Here is a 23652-nt window from a genome sequence, read left to right as displayed (position 1 = left end):
ATTTGTTCAAAATATCTCAAGTTTGAAATAAATGAAGGAATTTCGTTTTTGTACCAATAAGGGTCACGCAAACATATAAGTCTTCTTTAGTCCCAGGCTTATGACAGAGTATAATTGGCACCTTCTAGAGATAGACCGCCGAGTCGACTGCACGAGGTTTTAGAAACGTTTTTAACAAAGGGAAACAACTACGAAAGGACTAAAGTTAACATAAAATATTGTCTTTCTTTCGTGTTGAAATTCAAATCATTCGCTGAAATATAAACAAAAGATTGTTGATATCTAAAATGATGTCAACATCAACAAGTGACGTCAAAGTTATTACCCCTAAGGGGACAGGGGACCTAAAAATGAACAGTTTTGTATTTCAGTGTGGCCAAAAACACAATTCCAAATATTTCAAAATCTGTTTCACAGGCAGATAATCAGTTGCACAGCATTATTCAATGATATATGACATACATTGAAAAAAATAATAGTTGCATGCATTGCTCCATAAAAAATGACTGACAGCAATTTATGTTTACCCCTACCCAGCCAAAATCACACCTAAAATATACCAATATGGGCAATCTTCATGCAGAATCCGCACGATTCCTATAAAAATATCACTAACACGCAGTGCAAGCTATGGCATTTTCAAAAATGACCAATAAAGTGTCTGTCATACGTTTAGATTTTTCACAAAATTTATCCAAATTTTCTTACTTGTTTGGCGCCAATTGTCAAATACACACATAGCTACCAAAATGCTTAGTTTCGGGTAAAAACCCAAAAATACTACTCATTTCCTACTTACAAACAAGAAAGAATTACAATGACAAAGAAATATCAGAAGTTTCCAATACCTTCAAAATACCATGTCTGAGTTATTAAAAAGATTGACGGCGCCATCATTTGAATATGTCCCCTGCCCCATAAGCTGAATGTTGTGAATGTAGTCTGTCAATTACTTTGTGAAATTTGAAGTCATGTCCTTAGAGACGAGGCCATATGGCGACTTTTCCGGTTGATATTGATGGGAGGGAAGCACAATGTGCCCTTTTATATCTTGCTACATTGTATTTATATAGACAGGACAGGATCCTGGTTGAAAAAAAAACTATTTGCACACACCTTCGCATGAAACGACATACTAAGAAAGCGGCAGATACATCCGATGTAATGTAACAACACAGAATATCTTTTCCCTGTGAGTGCCTATTAACCTAACATTCGTAGTTTGAATATAACTGCTCACATGATCTGAAAAAAACATAATATCGCATTTTGAACATGTACATGTAATTTCAATATACATGTAAATAAACCCATCTACCGAAACCAAACTTTGCAAAAAAGAAGCAATACTAAAGTATAGATGTAACTTAGAAAATAACGAATTTCCCAGTCAAAGCTACGTTAACGTTTAAACGTTGTTATTACAGTAACATGTCCATTGAAAAATTAAATGTGGAAAACAAAATGACTAACTTCCTTTAATATTATCAAAACGATGAGCATCGTTAGAATTACCATTTTTTTTTAAAAATGAATATAATATAGATCTATCTTCTTCATGGATAGATTACTACAGTAGATGCTTTTTAAATATATGAAAAATGACACGCAAGTATCTACATGTACTAAATTCCTATTTAATATTGAATGAAGCATTGATCGGTATATTGACAGAGTGAAAAAGGATTTGAATGATGTAATGAATTTATTTAATTCAAAACTACCGGTTATAAATGCACTTTTCTATTACAAATGCATTTACATAATAGTACAATAAGTTATTTATGTACAACGTCTATAAACTTCTGATTTAGCAATTTAAAAAGTCCATTACAAAGCTATTGATTATAGAATTTATGTACTGACTTATCTAAAAGCAGTAGATATTCAATAAAAAAGGAAAACTACGTAATATTCGTACTCAAGCTTAACACTAGTTAGTTTCTATATACTAGTTTAAGTTTTCATATCTATCTCTTATATACATGTATATAAATATTTATATAACAAAAATGAAGCAGAGTTTGTTCAAATATATGTGAATTTCTGTATACAAATTAAGTTTGAAACGGAAAGTAAAATACTCGAAACAACGAAATATATGTTCATTTTTACGGAAGTCTCCACTTGTCCTGTCAATACTTTCAAATAAATGTATATAATATACATATTACCAAAAGGTTACACAATTTAAGAAATAACTAAATTTATTAAAATGTATACATTTTTAGAAAAAGAAAAAATCTAGCACAATGAAGATTTTTTTACAATCCGATGAGGAAGACATTATAAAGTAGAAACTTTGGATCGAATAATATATTTGGTATTGTACTTCAGTGTAAACAACTCAGTTTCTTTGTAAAGAAAACAAGGGGAAAACAAACAAACAGACAAACAAACACAATTAATAGTTAAGCATTCGCAATGCACTTCAAAGACACAGTATCGCAGGAAAACATGATTAATGTCTCAAACCTACAATTTTCTCAAAACCAAACACGATAAAGTCCTCGTGAAAAGGCTTTCTTTTTGAAATTAGAAAACCATAAATGCAGTGGAACAAAAGTTATGAATATGCTTTTTTAAGCATATAATGCTTAATGCAATAAAATGATTAAATGAATTGAATAAAACATAAAGGTAAATTAATATTGATATTTTAAATTGATTTTCAAATCGGAGGGAAGCATTGACAGAAGACTTATTTTATGATGAGTCTGTCAGCATAAGCACATCGTCTTAATATAGGAGAATACTTTGTGTTGTGTGCAAAAACAGCTGATAAATCATTCTTTAGTACCATGCATTTTGCAATGAACAAATATTTCTCACCTATAGAGATGTATATAAACTTTTGAACTTATAATCAAAACAAAACATAGATATCTTGAAGGCTTTTTACATTCTTTAAATATTATATAAAATTTACAAAGGTCACTGTGCGAAAATAACCGTAGAAAACAGATCCACCTTTACTTATATCTAATAATAATACAAATACAGCTTGACCGCTCAATGATGCTTTTGGTAATTAGTCGCACCTAACTGTACCATTATATGTTAAATGCATCGTTAGGCACACAACGAAAAATATCATTGCTATGTTGTTTCATAGTATACGAGGTTTACCTGTATTTTAAATGGTCTTGGCTATAGCATACATACTTATTATATATAGAGAAAAGCTGGCTTATATATTTACCACACATACTTCTGGCGTTCATAGGTTCAGTTAGTGAATATACTACAAAATGGATTTAACCAAAGTATTGATGAGTGTTGTTTTGTTGTCGATATATGTTGTAGGTAAGAACATATTGAGCATAGTTTGAATTTATTATTTAATTGTTTATTCGCCGTCTACTTCAAACATATTATTATGTACATGTATATTGCCATTTTTTTGTTTCTTCTTAATTTGACTTCGGATTGTCATCTGTGTCATTTGATTTCACTTAATATAGTCATTACATTTTTCAGTATAGCAAAATTGATTAAATGTATGACCATTAAGAAAGGAAACGGCTTTAGTTATGATAAAGAATTTGTACATGACTTTATAAAACAGTTGAGCAAATTTTGGGGAATATTTTTTTTGATTGAAGTGTTTCTAAATAAAAAAATAAAAAAGTTTTATGAAAGAGAAATGTGCCACGTATTTTAATATTTAATTGTTCATTATTAAGACACTAATGCACATATAAATACATGTGTATTGGCCTTTAAAGGAATGGATCTTAGTATATACATGTAGAAACAGACTAAAACGGTATTTAATTATAAACATTGATTAACATTTATTAATTACTAACACAATTAATTACAATCACCATTTTACAAAACAGCAGTGTAAAGGTCAAAATGGCGGTTTTCCTGACTTAAATATATAGTTTTATATGTTATATATCAGACCTGTTTGGCCACCAAACTTCTGTAAGACTGCCACAACACACAGCTTTCTTGCACAATTCATGGTGAGGTTTGAATCCATAGCGTTGATGGCCAGGTGATTTGAAAATAGCAACCAATACTGTTTACCCATAAAGACCCCACATAATATTTTCCTCTGCACTCGTTAACCTTTTTTTCGTATATTCTGCCAATCGAGATTCTGCTATTCTGGAACATATTCTAGCTATAAGCATGTTTGTAACGATGGTTTATCCGCCAATACTAGCCATCATACTAGAATAATATTGCAGTTCAGATCGAAATATCCGTCCCGAGGTGACCCGCCCATTGGTCGGGTGAGCGAGGGACGGATTAATAATATCTGTCATATGTTGCGGTTCGGACCGGAATATCCGTCCCGAGGTGACCCCGCCCATTGGGCGGTAACGAGGCTTACCGAGTTACCGCCCATGGGCGGGTTACCGAGGGACGGATATTCCGATCCAAACCGCAAACATATGTCAGATATTTTTTCTTGCATATTTTACAATATTCCATTATATTTTAAATTCTTTATCTTTATTTTCAACGGAAATTTATATCATTACAACCGTAACTACTTTCTTACAACAGCGTATGAAATTGCAACTTCATTCATAACGGTAAAATGACGTCATCCTAAGCGTGCCATTGTATAGCACGCGACTCATCTGGCACCCCCCACCCCCCATGCCAGATGAAATTTCCGGCATGGCTAAACACACGGAAACGCCAGTCTGCTATGCAAGAATAATAATATCTGTCATATGTTACGGTTCGGACCTGAATATCCGTCCCGAGGTGACCCGCCCATTGGGCGGTAACGAGGCTTGCCGAGTTACCGCCCATGGGCCGTTTACCGAGGGACGAATATTCCTATCCGAACCGCAAACACATGTTAGATATTTTTTCTTGCATATTCTACAATATTCCATTATAATTTAAATTTTTTATCTTTATTTTCAACGGAAATTTATATCATTACAGCCGTAACTATTTTCTTACAACAGCGTATGAAATTGCAACTTCATTCATAACGGTAAAATGACGTCATCCTGAGCGTGCCATTGTACAACTCGCGACTCATCTGGCACCCCCCATGCCAGATGAAATTTCCGGCATGGGTAAAACACACGGAAACGCCAGTCTGCTATGCAAGAAATTCCGATCCGAACCGCAAACAAAAGTGAGATATATTTTCTTGCATATTCTACCATAGTCTATGTTATTTTAAATCCTTTATCTTTATTGTCAATGAAAATTGATATCATTACAACCGTAATTACTTTCTTATGACGTCATCCTAACCGTTCCGCGACTCATCTGGAACCCTCCATGCCAGATGAAATTTCCGGCATGGGTAAAACTCACGGAAACGCCAGTCTGATATGCAAGAAAGCTCTTACTCTGTTGTCATAAACATGATCTTTGTCTGATGGGAAGCCATCTTATAACACATAATATTTACATCAATTGCATTATCGAAACACTCACTGGAAACGTTTTTCATCGTGTTAATTGACAGCATAAAGAGACCTCTAGGGTCGATTTAATTTAAAATAAGTGATGCACGTAAACTGAGTGTTTACAAATATTTCCCTTATATTTTCAGTTGTAACTGGTTGTGGCCGACTGAAGTGCTACAAATGTAACTCCCAGGACTCACCATCTACCTGTGGTGAAGATAATTTTAACGCGGATGTTCACAAGGACGATACTACTAGCGGAAGTACCAGTGATATTACAGGAGGAACCAGCTGTGTCCGTGGCTGGGCAGTAAACGATAAAGGAACATGTACGTGACTTACTATGTTTTACAAATTAAGTTAACTTTTAGATTTTTGCAAATGCATTGTTGTTTGTTGATGTGTTTGAAGTCATATCGACGCTGCAAAGGTCATATGGTAAACTCAACATTCCTTACGAAATTCGAACTCAAAGCGGCCAGGGGAGTGTATTTTAGCTGCTCTACCAAATATGCCCCAACTTATCTGCTAAAAACCATCTCCTTGATAACGCTAGAGATTACCAGCTTTTATATGTAGATCGATCTATGTGAAAATCAAACGGTCACTAATGCCATTGCTTTCATAACAACAAAGGGAGTATCAAATGAATTGTTTTGGTGTCTGCCATTAAGTCTGGTTTTTGCATTTCCGGATATTATCATTTCTTTTGTCCAGAAAAACAGATTTCATGCACTTGAAGGTCAAATGTCAAAAGAGAAAACTCATGTCCGCATAAAAATTATTATGATATAGAAATTGCCAATTACCATGCATATATTGCTATTTCTAATACCCCAGACTTGGGCATATACCGGTCAAGGACACATTTACATTGCTTATTTTGATTTCATTAATGTTTGCAAGTTTGTATAATTTACTCGGATGACTTGATAAAAGTATAATGCACCGGGTGATTGTCACACAAACCCCGTGGAATAGCGAAAATCATGACTTGTTGATTTTCAAAATCCCTAGAAATATATGGTTACCTCTTCGTCAATCGTCGAATGTTCAGGTCTCGCTAAAAGCATGCCATTATCCCCGGGCATTTTGGCACCAAAACAAAACCATTACAATTACCAGGTACTGTTGGAACGAATGAAAAGTTAAAAACTCCCACAAAAGTTTACAACTCACGGATGAAGTAAGGGACATCATTTTTAGGTACTGCTACGCAAAACATAGCAAGTGCTTTTGCCACCAACAATGACACGAGCATCACGTATATCAAAACTTCTTAATTTAGTAGCACATAGCAAGTGCTTTTGCCACCAACAATGACACGAGCATCACGTATATCAAAACTTCTTAATTTAGTAGATACCGTTATTAAGTGATATATTACCTTTCTCTTTTTATTTACTAATATATTATCTTTCATGTTATTAACTGCACATGTTATTAACTGATATATTATGTTTCAGATTACTTCCGGGACAAATCAAACGAGTTTGAGCATGATGGATGCGAGACGCCTCAGAAATGTTTCTGCAGCAACGACTTGTGCAATTCTAAAGCCTCAAGACCGGTTTCGATGGCGACGACTGTTGCAACAACTCTCGTCTGCTCTTTTCTCGGAAGTGTGCTTATCCAAAAGATTTTCATGTAGCTTATGATAAGATCTGAGTATTATTTCATTGAATCATCACATGACCAATTTATTAGTTATCCGGTTTTTTTGTCGTATGGCGCTAGACTGACAACAGCGCACATCTTATGCACCATAATATGACCAAACAAAATGGCGAAAAATGTTCGATGATCATGATTCATGACGTCGTTTAAACGTTTCAACAACGACGGAAAATCTTACTCTTTCTGATTCTTACACGTGTAAAACACCAAAACAACAACAAAACAAACGAAATGCTGCTGATGTAAAAGGAAAAGAATTAATGCTGAATATACATATCAATTTACCGTTAATCTTCAGGAAAATAAAGCTTTGAAACGATAATGATGAGTTATCGGAATATAAGAAATACTGCAGAATGAGGAACTACTTTTTATGGCGGTTTTATCCGGAAGTGGGTGTTGTTCAGCAAAGTCGTTTGTCGGACGATTGTGGGAAATGTAGTTATAACTATGTATACATTGCAAGCAATATATACAAGGATCATCACAGTTATTGTTCGAGATAATAAAATAAATAACACATGGGTTTGTGAGTAACACTAAAAAAAATATTCCTCGAAAAAATACTTTTACCCGAGACTAACGTCTCGGATAATATCTTCATGTCTAGAATTGATGTACGCAGACTGTATTTCTATTTTATTTATGAACTTACAAAAATACCACACACAATACCAGTAAATATATTATTATATATGTGATTTTAATACTCGTATTAGAATAAAGTACAAGATGGTTATTTATTATCCACTCCCTAATTGTGTATATTGTTTATGCTGTAGATTCTAATATTGTTACCATAATAAAACTCATTTATGCATGTTAAATTAATACATTAAATTGTTATTATATGTTAATTTATTCATTCTATTGACCTTTGCCTTATTGAATAACAAATCAAACTGTGTAACCGAGCCTGCAACATTTTCAATTTTGCCGTGTTGGGCTTTCTTTAGGGATTCTGTATTTTATCTATTTGATGATCACATCCGTGTTATTTGTGCCGTGTGGCGGCTGTAAAAAGTCTCCCCGTACATTTAATCAATGATGTTATATTTTCGATCCTTGAAGATCGTTCAGCACGACATTATTGTTGTGCTTGTGGTATTTTTTGTTTCAACTTTTCGGCATTTTCTAGTTGGGTGGTTCCAATATTCCTACTTGAATAATGTTGAATCACCCTTAGGATATGTTGCCTGCTTTTTAAATTTGTCTTTTGACGTCTTATCTGTGATATGCAGGCTTCATAACCTCAGATCCCCTTTCAAAATTCCATTTTATTTAGTTCCGCCCATTGTTTTCTCGTTTAGGGCACACGCATTCTTTTACTTGGGGACCATACGCCGCTTTTCATGGAATGACACTACTGTGTCACATTGAAGGTTCCATGATAACCGCCGTATGAACATATCTGCGGATGTTTCTAAATTCAAATTTCACCATCTTAGTGTTTAAATGTTGAATTCTGCTTAAGCCGGTGCTAGGGGGCGTGGACGGTAACTTGCAATTTCCATTACCGTCCATGAACAGGCTCAATCAAACCGAGCCTGCAACATTTTCAATTTTGCCGTGTTGGGCTTTCTTTAGGGATTCTGTATTTTATCTATTTGATGATCACATCCGTGTTATTTGTGCCGTGTGGCGGCTGTAAAAAGTCTCCCCGTACATTTAATCAATGATGTTATATTTTCGATCCTTGAAGATCGTTCAGCACGACATTATTGTTGTGCTTGTGGTATTTTTTGTTTCAACTTTTCGGCATTTTCTAGTTGGGTGGTTCCAATATTCCTACTTGAATAATGTTGAATCACCCTTAGGATATGTTGCCTGCTTTTTAAATTTGTCTTTTGACGTCTTATCTGTGATATGCAGGCTTCATAACCTCAGATCCCCTTTCAAAATTCCATTTTATTTAGTTCCGCCCATTGTTTTCTCGTTTAGGGCACACGCATTCTTTTACTTGGGGACCATACGCCGCTTTTCATGGAATGACACTACTGTGTCACATTGAAGGTTCCATGATAACCGCCGTATGAACACATCTGCGGATGTTTCTAAATTCAAATTTCACCATCTTAGTGTTTAAATGTTGAATTCTGCTTAAGCCGGTGCTAGGGGGCGTGGACGGTAACTTGCAATTTCCATTACCGTCCATGAACAGGCTCAATCAAACCGAGCCTGCAACATTTTCAATTTTGCCGTGTTGGGCTTTCTTTAGGGATTCTGTATTTTATCTATTTGTTGTTTTTTCTTTTTCAATTTTATCCTTAGAGCAAACATTTCAGTTAGTGTAAATTGACTGATGTAAGCAATTCGCTTTCAAATAAATAACAGACACACCGTACTATACAATAATTGTACATGTATACATATGATTTGTTAAAATACCAAAAAACAACAAATGATATGGAATTTTAATTTTGTTATCATTTTACTAATTAATTACATATATCAAAGTATCAAATGAATTTATTTACGTCAAGTATGGCAGTAAACAAAATATTTATCATATTGTTCAGAACAGACAAATATATATGGCTAATTAGCATAAAGTTGACAACTCAAATAAACGAAAACAGGTTTTATCAACTAGCGTTCTACACAGTATCAAAGTACTTAAAGTACTGATGGAAGGCGAAAATATAATTTGATTGTGACACCTCATGTTGCGATTTTTAGAAAGTCTTTCTTCTGAAATCAGTCTTATGACCAAAACTGAGCTAGAAATTTAGAACGTTTCACAGAAAAGAGACTTATGACTTACACGTGTATGTTGTAACTTCTTCAATTTCAAAGCTTCTGTCATAATATTGCTAGGAAATAAATAAGTCCAAAACCTAGCTATGACTCAAAAATAAGAATGTTTATGGAACAAATCTTAAGTGAAAAATGATTAACTCCCGATATACAGGTCTTGTGTATTATGTCTTGAAGATTATCTTAATAAATTTAGTATAAAATGATAAATATGTTTTTACTTGATATTTATTTTACGACATTTCACATAGTCTCTCCTACATAATAATCAAAGAATATGTATATAATGTTATTACATTTAAGTTATCTTAAAAGAAAGCTTTTGTATTATACACTGTGTCTCATGTTTTATTAAGAATATGACCATGAAATAATAACAATAACAAAATTGTAAATGTTATAAACAGGATATTTGTTTGCTAATGTGTAAGATAAAATTTTATCTTTAACAACAGTATTCTCACGAGTGACGTAATCCACTCGAAAGCGTAAAATAAATGTATATATTTTGGTGTAACTTATATTTATGTATGCTATGTATCTTAAAGCTGCATGCCTCCAGATGAGCAAAAAATTTTCAAGGAAATAAAATTTGTGGAAAAATGTACGAAATTTTTTATAAAAATAAAATGATTCAAGATTCAAGAAATAATTTAAATGTTTTGCGCGACTGATGACTGATTTTGCAGTATTTATCACCATATTTTCTACTGCATGACTAACGCAGTAAGGGTTATTTTTATCATATTTTGACGCATTATTGGTGTTTACCTGATTTGTAAGTACCATTTGCAATGCGTAAATTACTTTGTTTGTTCACTTCATAATATTTTAATTTTAAATACATTTTCAAAATTTTCATGAAAATTAGCTTGAATCTGGATGCATATTGCTTCTGTTGGTGGTTTTATTATATAACCAAAGACAATATCATTTAAGTTTGAAACTTTGATAATCAATACGATTTAAAAAGTAAAATCCATAACAAATTATATATTTTCAATTCTTTCCCAACAAGCAATTATTTGTAAATATTGAAAATGTTTTTATGTTTTGATCAGCTAAAATACACATATATTTATATATATTGATAACCTTTTTCCCTATTAAAATACCAGCTCGAAATTTATGAAGTGATCCAAAGTGTAAAAGGTTGTGTCTCCTGGACTGCAATATCAAAAATGTACAATGGTTAAGGCCGCCCAGGTAGCTTTATTCGGCGAAACAGAGCTGCCAACCTTTTATCTCCATAAATACATGTACATAAATAAATATTATACACATCGTATATTCCTTAACTTTTAAGACTTAAGCGAGACACGTGTTCCCCTTTCAACTTAATGAAACTAAACGTTATCTTTCACAAAAAGTATTTTCCAACTACGCAAAACAAAGAATTCATTTTTGATCAATAAAGAAAAAAACATTCGCCTGATAAAGTTAGCCTGTTTAAACTTTAGTTAGAAGGACCTTCAAATTATCACTGAATTTGCTTTTTTGGAGAGAAAAACGTTTACTTGGTCACGTTTTCTTCTTTATAATCTATGTATAAGATATATCAATATAGAGTTTTATTGCAATCAATTGTCCTCAAGATTTAACACTATAATATTAAACAAAAGAATCTAAGAGAGCCTTGTAAACATTGATTAAATTGTGAATTATAACAAAAGTGATTTATACCACCACTTGCCACCTTGATAAGGGAAATATAGGTATTTTGAAATCGTAATGCCCACTTCTTTTCAATTAGATAAGTTGATCTATATCTTCAAAATCAAAGTACAAAATACCTCTTTGTCACCACAATAAAGCAAAGGCCGCTAATAGATGATGCGTGAAGAAAACTGATTTTAAGCCTAAATAATTGTGCAACAAGCCGAGGTTTATATGAGGAGAATGAGTTTAGCTTTTACATAATTATGTAAATATTTAGTTCGTGTAGTATAGTCAATAAAACAAATTTTAAAATATTAATTCAAAGCGGACTGGTATACCTTGATGTTCTTTCAGTACCAAACAAAATGATATAATGCGTGATTTTATTTTAAAATTTGAAATCTGGCAACAACTTTGCGATGAATGATTCGTCAGTAGTCAAACTTCAAATGGACCTTTGAAAAGGGGGCCTTAACAATATACAAATAGTTGTCTTAAGTTCCATTGGTTCTTAAAAGAGAAAAAATCAACCCAAAACCGTTTGAAACATATTGAGATTCATTATTTTGGGGGAGGAGTCAATAGGGGGTCCACTTGATAATATCAGATACAAATTGTTATTTAAGTATTTTACATGAAGTGCAAAATAGATAATACTTTCAAATTTATACTGTATATAGATATATAACCTAAAAATCGTAGTATTTAAGATTTACGGGGTATGCTATGTATATGGAAATATGAAGTGCCAAGTTAGACTAAGGGATGGTCCCATGTAGTTCGACAACTCACATTTAGACTATGACGTCATTTTCAGTATCGATTACATCGTATCTTGTAAATGTCCAATAAGAGAAGTAAATTAGAAGTTTTAAACCCAATATTCTTGGAAGCCCGATCCTCGTTTCTATACATCACATATCAGGTATATAAATAATGAAATGTTCGATAGGGAATTAGTTGATTAAAATTTTTGGCAGAAACGCTGGTATTTTGTGACGCAAATATTGCCAGAGAAAAGGAGCGGAATAACGTAAAGAAATGGCTTTTACAAAGGAGTTGACGCGGTTGGTTGTTTTTACGTATATTTGTTTAGGTAAGTAGTAATGAAAAAATAAACACAATTTATTTAATTGTTTTTAACTATTATTTTTTTCTAATGTTGATTGATTGATTTCTTGATAATTTATTTTATCATTTTTTATTTTTTTTTTAATTTTTGAGATGATTTTCTGCATGAGAAGGAATTACAAGATTACTAAATATTTTCTTTAAAAATATCGGTGAAACTTTAAACAGTTTTGGAAATGTACAAATATTTTAAGCAGATATTAGAGCCACCGGGATATTTAGGACGTTTTTAATTTGTCCTGAAAATACAAAAAAAAACAAACAAACAAAAACAAAAAACAACAACAACACAAAAAAAACACACACATAAAATTCACAGATGTTTGGCAATTAATCATTTATGTAATATGTAGACGTCTATAAAAATTAAACAAACTCAGCAACGTAGTCCAAGAGCGACTGTAGCTGTTTAAGGTAGAATATAGGTATACACCAAGATATTTAGGACGTTTTTAATTTGTCCTGAAAAAACAAAAAAGCACATAAAATTCATAGATGTTTGAAAATTAATTATTTATGTAATAAGTAGAAGTCTATAAAAATTAAACGCACTCAGCAACGTAGTCCCAGAGCGACTGTAACTGTTTAAGGTAGAATATATGTCCCTATGATAGGAAATAATTGTATTTCAAAATGCAAAGAAGAAAATTCTTGAATTTTCTTAAATCGCACGATTAAAGATAATCATGATTTAAACAAATTGTTATGAAAACAAACTCAGGGGTCATCACCATGCTGTTTGAATAACCTACCCCTGAAAGAGATTTTTCTTTGCTCTTTTGATTCTTTTACAGTCGTTTCCATGTCGCTCCCTTTATATCGTTTATTTTTTGTCTAACTATTACTTACTTTCTGCTGTATGATGAAGATGTTTGAGAATATATTTTTAAGTTGTGGAAGGTTGTGGGCGTTTGAAGTGTTACCAGTGTAACTCTCAGGATTCCCCATCTACGTGTGGAGAGAAAAACTTTAATGCTGATGCCCACAAGGATACAACAGTCAGTGGAAGCACATTGGTTAATTCATGGAACGGTGGAACCAGCTGTATACGTGGCTATGCTATAAACGACAAGGGAACATGTAAGCATCTTATAATCCTGCTCCTGTTCAAAGATGTTGTGTTGTTTCTTTCTCTATGATAAACGAATTCTCTTGTGTAACTGACCCCAAATGGTTTGAAAGAAGTATTGTATTTCGACAATATATAAAAAAATAAATGCATTGCCAAGACTACAATGCTTATAGATTAAAATAGGAATAACGTAGACTTTTTAAAGTTTATAAAGATTTTTCTTTTCTGTTGCTCAAGCTGCATATGTATACATCATTGTCATTGTGATCAATTGACTCTCTGAGTATGGTTGTTTATCTCCTTAAAAGCGAATGGCTAATACGTGAAATCATTGCTTAATTGTTATATTATAAATCCGTACTTAAAATAGCAATATAATATTTGTTTCGGGAAATTTATTTGGTTTATGCATGTAGTACAGTATTTATTTATGGGAAATTTATTCGGTTTATGTATGTAGTACAGTATTTATTTATGGGGGATTTATTCGGTTAATGTATGTAGTACAGTATTTATTTATGGGGAATTTATTCGGTTTATGTATGTACGAGGGGTGTCCCAGAATTACGTGGACTTTTGCTATAACTTTTTTACTTTTTAATGCATTTTTTAGCAATTTTGTACACAATACCTTTAACATATCCTTAATGAATATGTCCATTATTTTTAAATTTCTAACATTGCTTCTCTATATTTTACGTCGCTATAGTAACGCAGTATGCGCAGGGCGGGGCAGTCCAATATTTTGTATTAATAAGTTGTCTTTACTTTCGTATATCTTGCGTATTTATACGTAAAAAATGGCGCGACGTCGTAAGCATATGCAGTGACATCATATGAACGTTCGTTTGAAATTTTGACGTCATAGCTGTTTCCGTTATTGTTTACCAGCGGACAACTGACAACCGTTGCTCTTGGATATTTAACAAAAAAATGACGTCCACCGATTACGCGGAACATCGGACTATCATCAAGTTTTGGGTTAATCTTGGGAAGACACCAATATAGACGCAGGAAATGTTGGAGACTGCAAAAGTGAGACCTCCTGTTTGTCGATCACTCGTTTTCAAGTGGCATAAGCGTTTTCGAGACGGCCGGGAGGACATTGAAGACGACAAGGGTCGTGGGAGAAAGTCAACGTTGACTGCGGCGTCAATTAAGGAAGTCAAGGACGTCATAGATCGGGACAGGCGTTACAATGCTATGTACTATTCAAGGGTAAGCAATAATTTTGTGTTTAAAAAAAATGATTTTTAAAAATTAAGCTAATCACAATTTATTATTTTAAACGCAATTTTTCCGCTTCAGCTTTTAAGAAAGTGAACTCAAACTGCTATAGTAAGCAGTGCGCATGATATGTTATTTCCCTTGTTAACGCACATTGTCTTTGCGTACGAAATAAACTCCACAATAATAATAATAATAATAATAATAATAATAATAATAATAATAATAATAATAATAATAATAATAATAATAAAAATAATAATGATAAATAATAATGATAATAATAATAATACGGCGTCAGCATTATCACCGTCGTCTTTAACACTATTATCGTTACAAAAGTTTATTGTATGCTTTATTATTATTATTATTATTATTATTACGATTATTATTATTATTATTACAGTGTACGACCAGTGGATATATCGACATTATAGGTGTATTGAGTTAGGCGGCGACTATGTTGAGAAAAACTGACATTCGACTCCACGCATTTATTAACAACTAGCGACGCCACCGGAATGACGTCGTAACGTCGGAATGGACCGCCCCGCACCCGCTACCCCTTGTCTCATTACCCTGCCCTCAGACACTGATCCTGTTGCCGGACAACTTTGAAATTTTTTGTACTAATGCAATAAAGTTGCATTTTGTTCATGTTAATTTTGTTTGTTTTTATTTTCAGTAGTTTTTGAGTTACAGCAAAAGTCCACGTAATTCTGGGACACCCCTCGTAGTACAGTATTTATTTATGGGGAATTTATTCGGTTTATGTAAGTAGTACAGTATTTATTTATGGGGAATTTATTCGGTTTATGTATGTAGTACAGTATGTATTTATCATAAATAACATATACATTCTATGTTACACGTCTTTTGATTAATCGCAACATAATTTTACCGCTTTGATTTTTTTTTAGGTATAGCGTGATGCTCACGATAAAACAAATTCAGCCTTAATATACATGCGAATAAGGAAGAAACGGCATATTCCAAAGGCCAAACAAGTTTTCTCCCCGTACTGCACATTATGGTGGCTGATTTGGTACACTGCGCGTTGCGTTGTCGATAGCGACAACACAACCTATATCGTTATCGCCTTTTCGTCTTGTCGCTAGCGACAACACGACAAAGCGCCAAACGGCGCGTTGTCGCACTGTCGTCTTGTCTCTAGCGAAGCACGCCAAACGGCGCGTTGTCGTGCGGCGCGTTGTCGCGATGCCCTGTCGCTTGGCTTATAAGCCAATCCTTCGATTTGAACCGAGCGACAATGTGACATCGCGACAACACGACCGTTTGGCGTACATCGTTAGCGACAGGACGACAAGACGAAAGTCCGACAACGTACCGTTTGGCGCTTTGTCCTGTTGTCGCTAGCGCCAACACGACGCACAAAAGCGTTCAAAATCAGCCACCATAGCACTTAGATGTTGTTTATTTTTTCTGGTCCTTTGAGATAATTGATTCTAACACATGTAGTATTGTAGACTGGACGCCGCTTGTTAAAGATCGTATACTGCTTGACCCATTATTTCATGAGATTTTTGTGAAAAATGGCTGTTTTCATTGAAAAGCCCCTGTTACAAGTTCAAATTGCTATGAACTATAAAATAGGCTTCAATACTAATCAAACTTGGCACAAATGTTGACTTGACCATAGCCTTTGTAACGGCATATTCAATCCTGAATTGCCTGTTAGCATGGCAACGAGGTGACATCTCAAAATTGCCAAAAATCACTATTTTGCGTTGATTTTTCCATCAGAACTGATTTCAAACTGCTGCACCTTCTCAATGGATTGAGATAGAGTCAAAGGCTTTTCAGCGTTGGTAACATGTTACCTTAAGGTTGATCTGAGGCCATTTTTAGCCTTCACAAGTCAACAGTTTTCTTGGGGATGAAGAGGTCTGCTGACCACCTTCAATCCCCCAAGCAGAAAGGGGCACATCCCCTCTGGCACCCCATTGATGTATCTATTTGATAGGCGATGGCGCCGAAAAAGTGCTAACATTATTAACACCATTTCTCAAACAAAAACAAGTGTTTGGTGTCTAAATAGGGCATTTTTTCACTATTTGAGGCCTCAAAGGGGGGGGGGGGGGGTGGTCGGTGAGAGCCGTCAACGCAGGTCTATATGAAGTGAAGGGTTAAGTACGTATGGGGCGTGGGAGTCGTTGCACTTTCACATTATCTCTAAACGACAGATTCAATCAAACCAAGTCTTCATTATCATTTCCACTGCTTCTGATGGATCTCTCTTTTTTCATTTGACCAACAAACTTTCTTGCCAAATGGGGTTCATAACATCTCTCACACCCTTGTCATCACCGTATTTTCAACGCCTTGAGTATTTTAATGAACGTTACCGGTTAGAAAACAGAGGACAATACTATAAGATGAAACACGGTACAACATTTTACAGTTTCTAATACTGAAAATGTACTTGTGTAAGGATAGAAATTCTGAAAATGATAAGATCCATCAAGACCAACGAAATAGGAACCCAAATAAGAAATCCACTCAACACATAGCCGAGGAAACAACCATGTCAGTCAAAATTTATACGGGCAGTTGATAGGTTATCTGAATTGCTTTATTGCTTCAGTAAATGAAATTAGGCGATACGCTGTATTTCTTATTATCTTCAATTTCAGACTATTATCGTGACAAATCAAACGCGGCCCTTTGGGATGGATGCAAGACTCCACAAGTGTGTGCTTGCAGTGAAGATCTGTGTAACTCTAAAGGGTCAAGGGGGGTCTATGTGACCTCAACCTTTCTCTTCTGTTACTTGGCAACGGTTGTTGTACAGAAGATGACGTTTTGATATTTGTTGATACCAGTTGTGATATGAAGGACTTACATACTATACTTTTTATTATTGTTATACTTGACTAGTTTTAGAATTTTAATGATAACATCATATGTACATGTATTTTTGTGAATTAATTAGATGTGTGCGTGCTCGTGTATTAATATGTGCCCGCGAGTTTTTCTTTATTCTATGAGTTTCAATATTAGTTAATATAAAAGGGTAGAAGATAGGGTTTGGGGTGTTCTTGTGAACAATTAGTTACTAGAACTACCGATGGATTCAGACCAAAATGGGCACAGAAGTGTTTACTTGTTGCCTTCTTTCTGGAACCGTGTACAGTAAAACAATGTACGTAAGGCACATTCCATACTCAAATCTTTAGGTTTCTTACTCATCATTTCAATTTGATAACTGATATTTCTGTTAAATATGTTCGCCTCACGAAAATGAACTGAAGAACTCTGTAAACGTACAACCTTTAACTGTCAGTATTTATTTTCGTTTTATAGGGACTACACTGAGTGTTTATTTTTTACATGATGTGACTGTAAATATATTTTAAATATTAATGTTCCATTTGATGTAGGTCTTAACCAATAGAGTGCAAAAAAGTAGCAGAAAAACACAATTTTCAATGTACTAGTATTTCTGAGAACAATTCCTACATCTTTCCGTTTCAAGTGCCCCAAGTGATCTATGTAGGGCATTAAAATTTCATGTTTTAGGCTATTCGGCCTCAATGAATTTCCTTTAAAGAAAGAAAATGTCACTACAGTGCAATCAGGGATTGGAAATTCATAAACAGATGTAAGTAAGGAAATAGATTAAAAACATCAAAATGATCAATTTAAATGACTGATAGATTTGACCAAAGTAAATATGTATTCATTGACGTGATGCCTCATACTAGTATATACTATGTGTCACTAGAGCATGGTTTCAACTTCGTTAACATCGTTTTTATTGAAAATTTGTTGTGTGACTTTATTTGCAAACATATCGAATAATTTAGGAATGTAAATATAGGAGCATCCAAACTGTAAACATATTTTGATATGTACTCTTTTTTCCGTTTTGGTAATTTGGTATGTATACAATTATCTAGGTAAGTCAATGGACTTAATCAAAGTAAGTCTTTAGGGGTTTCTTTTGCATTTCTAAGTATTGGGATTTCTTTTGCATTTCTAGATTTAGTGGTTTCTTTTGCATTTCTAAGTTTAGGTGTTTCTTTTGCAATTCTAACATGTCTAAGTTTTGGGATTTCTTTTGCATTTCTAATTTGAGTGGTTTCTTTTGCATTTCTAAGTTGAGTTGTTTCTTTTGCATTTCTAAGTTTAGGATTTCATTTGCATTTCTAAGTTTAGGCGTTTCTTTTGGAATTATTAGTTTATACATTACAAGACATATCTTTTTAAACTGTATTTCAAGTATTTATCTACATGTGTACAAGTACGTCGTAGTTGCCAAGTCATGTTTCTCGTGTTTAGCGCAAGTAGTTTATTATACTGCTGTAAATTGTATCTTTAACGTATATCTACTCTCTGAATTTCTGTGATTTTTAAAATATATTGTATAAAATCAGATGTGACAATTAATTTTTTATAAAAAAATGTGACATATTTATATTGCTAAATTTCTACTTTTTGTGTGAGCAGGGCCTTTCAGATAAAAAAATTCAGTAAATCAAGTAAACCATACAATTAATCAATAAATTTAATGTAAATTTAGAACAAGTCTTTATACTAAAATGTAGAAAATTATGCAGTACTTAATAGTGAAATAGTAACGCCGAATCTGTGCCATATATAATCCTAACGAGAAAAGCAGAAAGTAAACGGACACACATATTTTAAAGAACGTGCTCACATTCCTGCGTTCCGGATACACAAGCTGTTAAATGAATTCTTACGAAAAGTGTGCCAAATGGTATGGCAAAACATAAATAAGGTTGTACTATATGGCGAAAAACATTCGCATTATCAAAAAGAGCTCCGTGATCAAAATGATTATAAAAAGAAAATTCCTCGTACGCTGTTTTCTCCATAGTCAAGTTTTCACTTTGGCTTGTTGAATAAAGCACCTTAAGTTTTCTTCAGAAATTGATCATACAGCTAACTCATTCATCCCCAAAACAGAAGGAGTTTACATTTAAAACAGACGAACAGACAAAAACAACAAATACGTATTCTCACAAAGCCAAAAAAATCTCATTTTTTTGCAAAGACAGACATATTGACTGACAGACACACAGAAGACAGATAGACATCCAGAGACAAACGGTGTACAACAATTTGACACAGCTAATAACTAGTTGAAAGACTAACGTATCGAAACTGAATTCTTCTCGTCATGTTATAGGCCTGCTCCGAATACATCTCCACGTCGTGTGCCCGTGTTAACTGTCATCGGCGCACTTTGTAACTGTTAGGAACCTAACCTTACCTAAAGGTGGTGGTGGCGTTGGTAGTTTACCCTCCAGATCACGGCATTAAACCATTTTGAATTCACTAGAGCACAATTCCTGGACAGACTGTCGAGCAGTTTACCAGCGCTTAGTGCCTTCACTTTAGAAAGGAACTGATAACTTCTGCACATGCCAGAGCAAAGGTACAGTGCGAATGACTGTATAAAAGTATAAGCATTTCCAAAAAAAATGCTAGGAATCGCCGTTCAGTCGGGTATTTGAAAAATATTATTTTCCTTCTTTTAAGTGTTTACCCCGTAGGAGCCTACACATCGTCCGATTTACAGTCCAACGCTCTATACCTACTGAGCTTACCGGACGATTCGATTTAATATTTTTGTGCATGTTATTACAGTTATACTATGGTACTCAACTTTTGCTAAGCAGCAAAAGTTTCTCACCATATAATAAAAAGTAGAAAAGTGATATCATTACTGATTTCGCATAGTTTGATTCAGCCTTTTTTACACGCGCCAAACCTAAATGCAAAATGTTAAGATATCGGGTAGATCTCGCCAATTGGCCACGAAAAGCATGCATCCCTCGTTTTCTCTTGTTTTCTTCAGTGGGAGCAGAGACTAATTATTATCCTTATAAATCGATATTTTAAATGTATGGTAATTCAAAGGTTAGACTTTTTATATTGGTTACTTTGACATGACAAATGCTAGTATAGGACGACGGCATCTGAGTGAAGCGGCGATGGTTAGGGCTGTACGGATTGTAAAGGAGAGGGGCACACATCGTGAGGTTAGTGTGGCGCTAAATGTTTACCACACCATTAAACTCAGAGCCGTGGCAGCAGTATGGTTAACCTGTCAAGATACATGCCGTAGGCTGACAATACTAATACTTGAGTATTCGGTCCCGTCGAGAACGGTTTGCAAAAGTAACGCATCTTCGTAATGACCTTTTTCATGTTTTTGGGGTAAATGTTTGTACTCGAACGGCGCATAGAAGGGTGCGCAGGGGTAAATCTGCGATCAAGGAGACCTTTTTTAAAAATTCAATTGACTCGTCGTCACCACCGGGCCCGTTTGGAATGATCGAGGAAGCATATTATGTGGATCAGATAAAACTGGACTCGTCAATGATATCTAGCTTTTGCTAAGACTTTACTGACAAACGCATGGAGAAAGTTTTCAAAACGGAAACCTTAATATTGCTGAACATGACCGCTATGTGGGTAGATCAGTTATGGCGAGAAGACGGACGACCTGTCCATGTTGTGCTAAACAGAGGTACATTGACTGGTCAGCGGTACATTGGTGAGATATAAGACACCTAGGTTAGGCTGTATAGCGGGGCAGTGAACGATCAGTTTATTTTAACGGACAATAATGTCTGTCCCCTCTGGTCCAGAGTGGTCCAGAATTACCGGCAAAGGGAGGGTATTGTGCGCCTTGACTGGCCAGCTTGATCACCGAGTTAAATCAAATTAAGCACATATGGAAATAACCTGCAGCAAAGTTTTGCTATTTCGTGCGTCCTAAAGGGATTCTATTTTTGTGTCGCCTCTACGGAATAGTGGCGACATATAGGGATCACTTCTCCGTCGTCTGTCTGTCTGTCCGTCCGTCCACCTGTCCGTCCGTCTGTCCGTCACAAAACTTGTCTGGACTACTCCTCATAAACTACTAGTGCAATTTCATCCAAACTTTACGGGAATGATCAGTACCAAGTCTAGTTGTGCATATTGTCAGCATTTTCCGGTTCAATGATTTTTGTCAGAGTTATGGCCCTTTAATAATTTTTAATTTTAAAGTTTGTCCGGACTACTTCTCTTATACCACTAATGCAATTTCAATGAAACTTTACAGGATTGATCTGTAGCTCAAGTCCTTGCGCATATTGCACGGGTTTTTCGGTTGAATGATTTTTGGCCGAGTTATGGCCCTTTGATAAAAAGGTGTTTTTTCTGTGTGTTGCCAGATACACAAAAGCTTGTCCGGACTACTCCTCATAAACTACTGGTGCAATTACATCCAAACTTTACAGGAATGGTCAGTACCAAGTCTAGTTGTGCATATTGTCAGCATTTTCCGGTTCAATGATTTTTGTCAGAGTTATGTCCCTTTAATAATTTTAATTTTAAAGTTTGTCCGGACTACTTCTCTTATACCACTAATGCAATTTCAATGAAACTTTACAGGATTGATCTGTAGCTCAAGTCCTTTCGCATATTGCACGGGTTTTTCGGTTGAATGATTTTTGGCCGAGTTATGGCCCTTTGATAAAAAGGTGTTTTTTTCTGTGTGTTGCCAGATACGCAAAAGCTTGTCCGGACTACTCCTCATATACTACTGGTGCAATTTTATCCAAACTTTACAGGAATGATCAGTACCAAGTCTAGTTGTGCACAGTTCGTCTGTCTGTCCGTCTGTCACAAAACTTGTCCCAACATGAAATTGGCAATCATGAGGCGACACATGTGATTTCTGATCGCTCTTGTGTAATCATGGCACCTATATTTCCAGAATGACCTCACATCACCCAAATATGTATGACAAGGTTAACAACTCATGCATCTTATGATCCCTTCTCCTACGCAGTGATCTCCCTTTATCAGTGCAGATATCTGCCAAAGGAGGTAATCACTAATGTTCATCTACACATCAAGAGTTGTCTTCTTTATGTTACTTAAGGGCACAGTAACTCTTACAAATGAGTACTCTTTTCTGCTTTTAGTAAGGGCAAACACTTGTTTCATAATTGATTTAGAGCATTTTTACGATTATTTCCTGGCGGATGAAGCCATATTTTTGTCATAAAAGTAGTGAAATTTAAACAAATTGTATTCACTCCCATACAAAATATTTAATCACTTCAACTGTAATAATTCCAAAATGCAGAACAAGAAAGAGATTGCTTAGCTATATGATCAATGAGTTATTTATTGAAAACTGTAACTAGGCACAAGAAAAAAACACAAAAGGGATAATAACAGTTTTGGGTTTACCAGCTGGGTCTTTAATCGGAATCTATTATCAGTCTTGTCGCAATATGCTTCAGAAAGTTGAAGACCGTAACATTTTTTTTCATTTTTATTACGAACGCACGTTCAACATTTGAAAGGTTTGAAAAGCATTGAAAACACCGTGATACAAAATGGCGCACCAGTGAACAGTGACAAAATAGCAGAAATGTTATAACACTAATTAATTAATCACTGACAATTTTAAAATATGTATAAAATCTGTTATAAATGAAACAGATTATCAAAACTTAAAGTGAATAAAAATACCCATCTAGATAAATAGCCCGCTTTCTTTTAGCGTAAATCTACTTGAGTAGACTACTTGAGATTTTAACTGAGCGTAGCTTTATGTTACAAATTCTGTCTTTTGACTCAATGAAAAGCGGCAATCTCAACCAAAATGCACCCAAAAAGATGATTGATCACCCCCATAAAATGGTTGCAGGTAAATGCACCCTGACAATTGTAATTGATTCG

General features: G+C 34.5%; 3 protein-coding genes across 3 annotated transcripts in view; all 3 read left to right on the top strand.

Annotated features, from left to right (window-relative positions):
• LOC132714375 (POU domain, class 2, transcription factor 3L-like) overlaps positions 1–23652 on the top strand; it is an 85420-nt gene that overhangs the window by 28600 nt on the left and 33168 nt on the right.
• On the top strand, positions 3111–7983 carry LOC132714370 (uncharacterized). Its single transcript, XM_060697230.1, has 3 exons — positions 3111–3306; positions 5543–5725; positions 6863–7983. The coding sequence occupies exons 1-3, from the start codon at positions 3252–3254 to the stop codon at positions 7045–7047; spliced, it is 423 nt and encodes a 140-aa protein (XP_060553213.1). The 5' UTR covers positions 3111–3251; the 3' UTR covers positions 7048–7983.
• LOC132714371 (uncharacterized) lies at positions 12389–19315 on the top strand. The gene is made up of 3 exons (XM_060697231.1): positions 12389–12585; positions 13512–13700; positions 17574–19315. The coding sequence occupies exons 1-3, from the start codon at positions 12531–12533 to the stop codon at positions 17744–17746; spliced, it is 417 nt and encodes a 138-aa protein (XP_060553214.1). The 5' UTR covers positions 12389–12530; the 3' UTR covers positions 17747–19315.

This window comes from Ruditapes philippinarum, unplaced genomic scaffold (genome assembly GCF_026571515.1).
Source record: "Ruditapes philippinarum isolate M1 unplaced genomic scaffold, ASM2657151v2 ctg4123_1_1_1_1, whole genome shotgun sequence".
Taxonomy (NCBI): Eukaryota; Metazoa; Mollusca; class Bivalvia; order Venerida; family Veneridae; genus Ruditapes; species Ruditapes philippinarum.
This window is presented reverse-complemented; position numbering and strand designations above follow the sequence as displayed.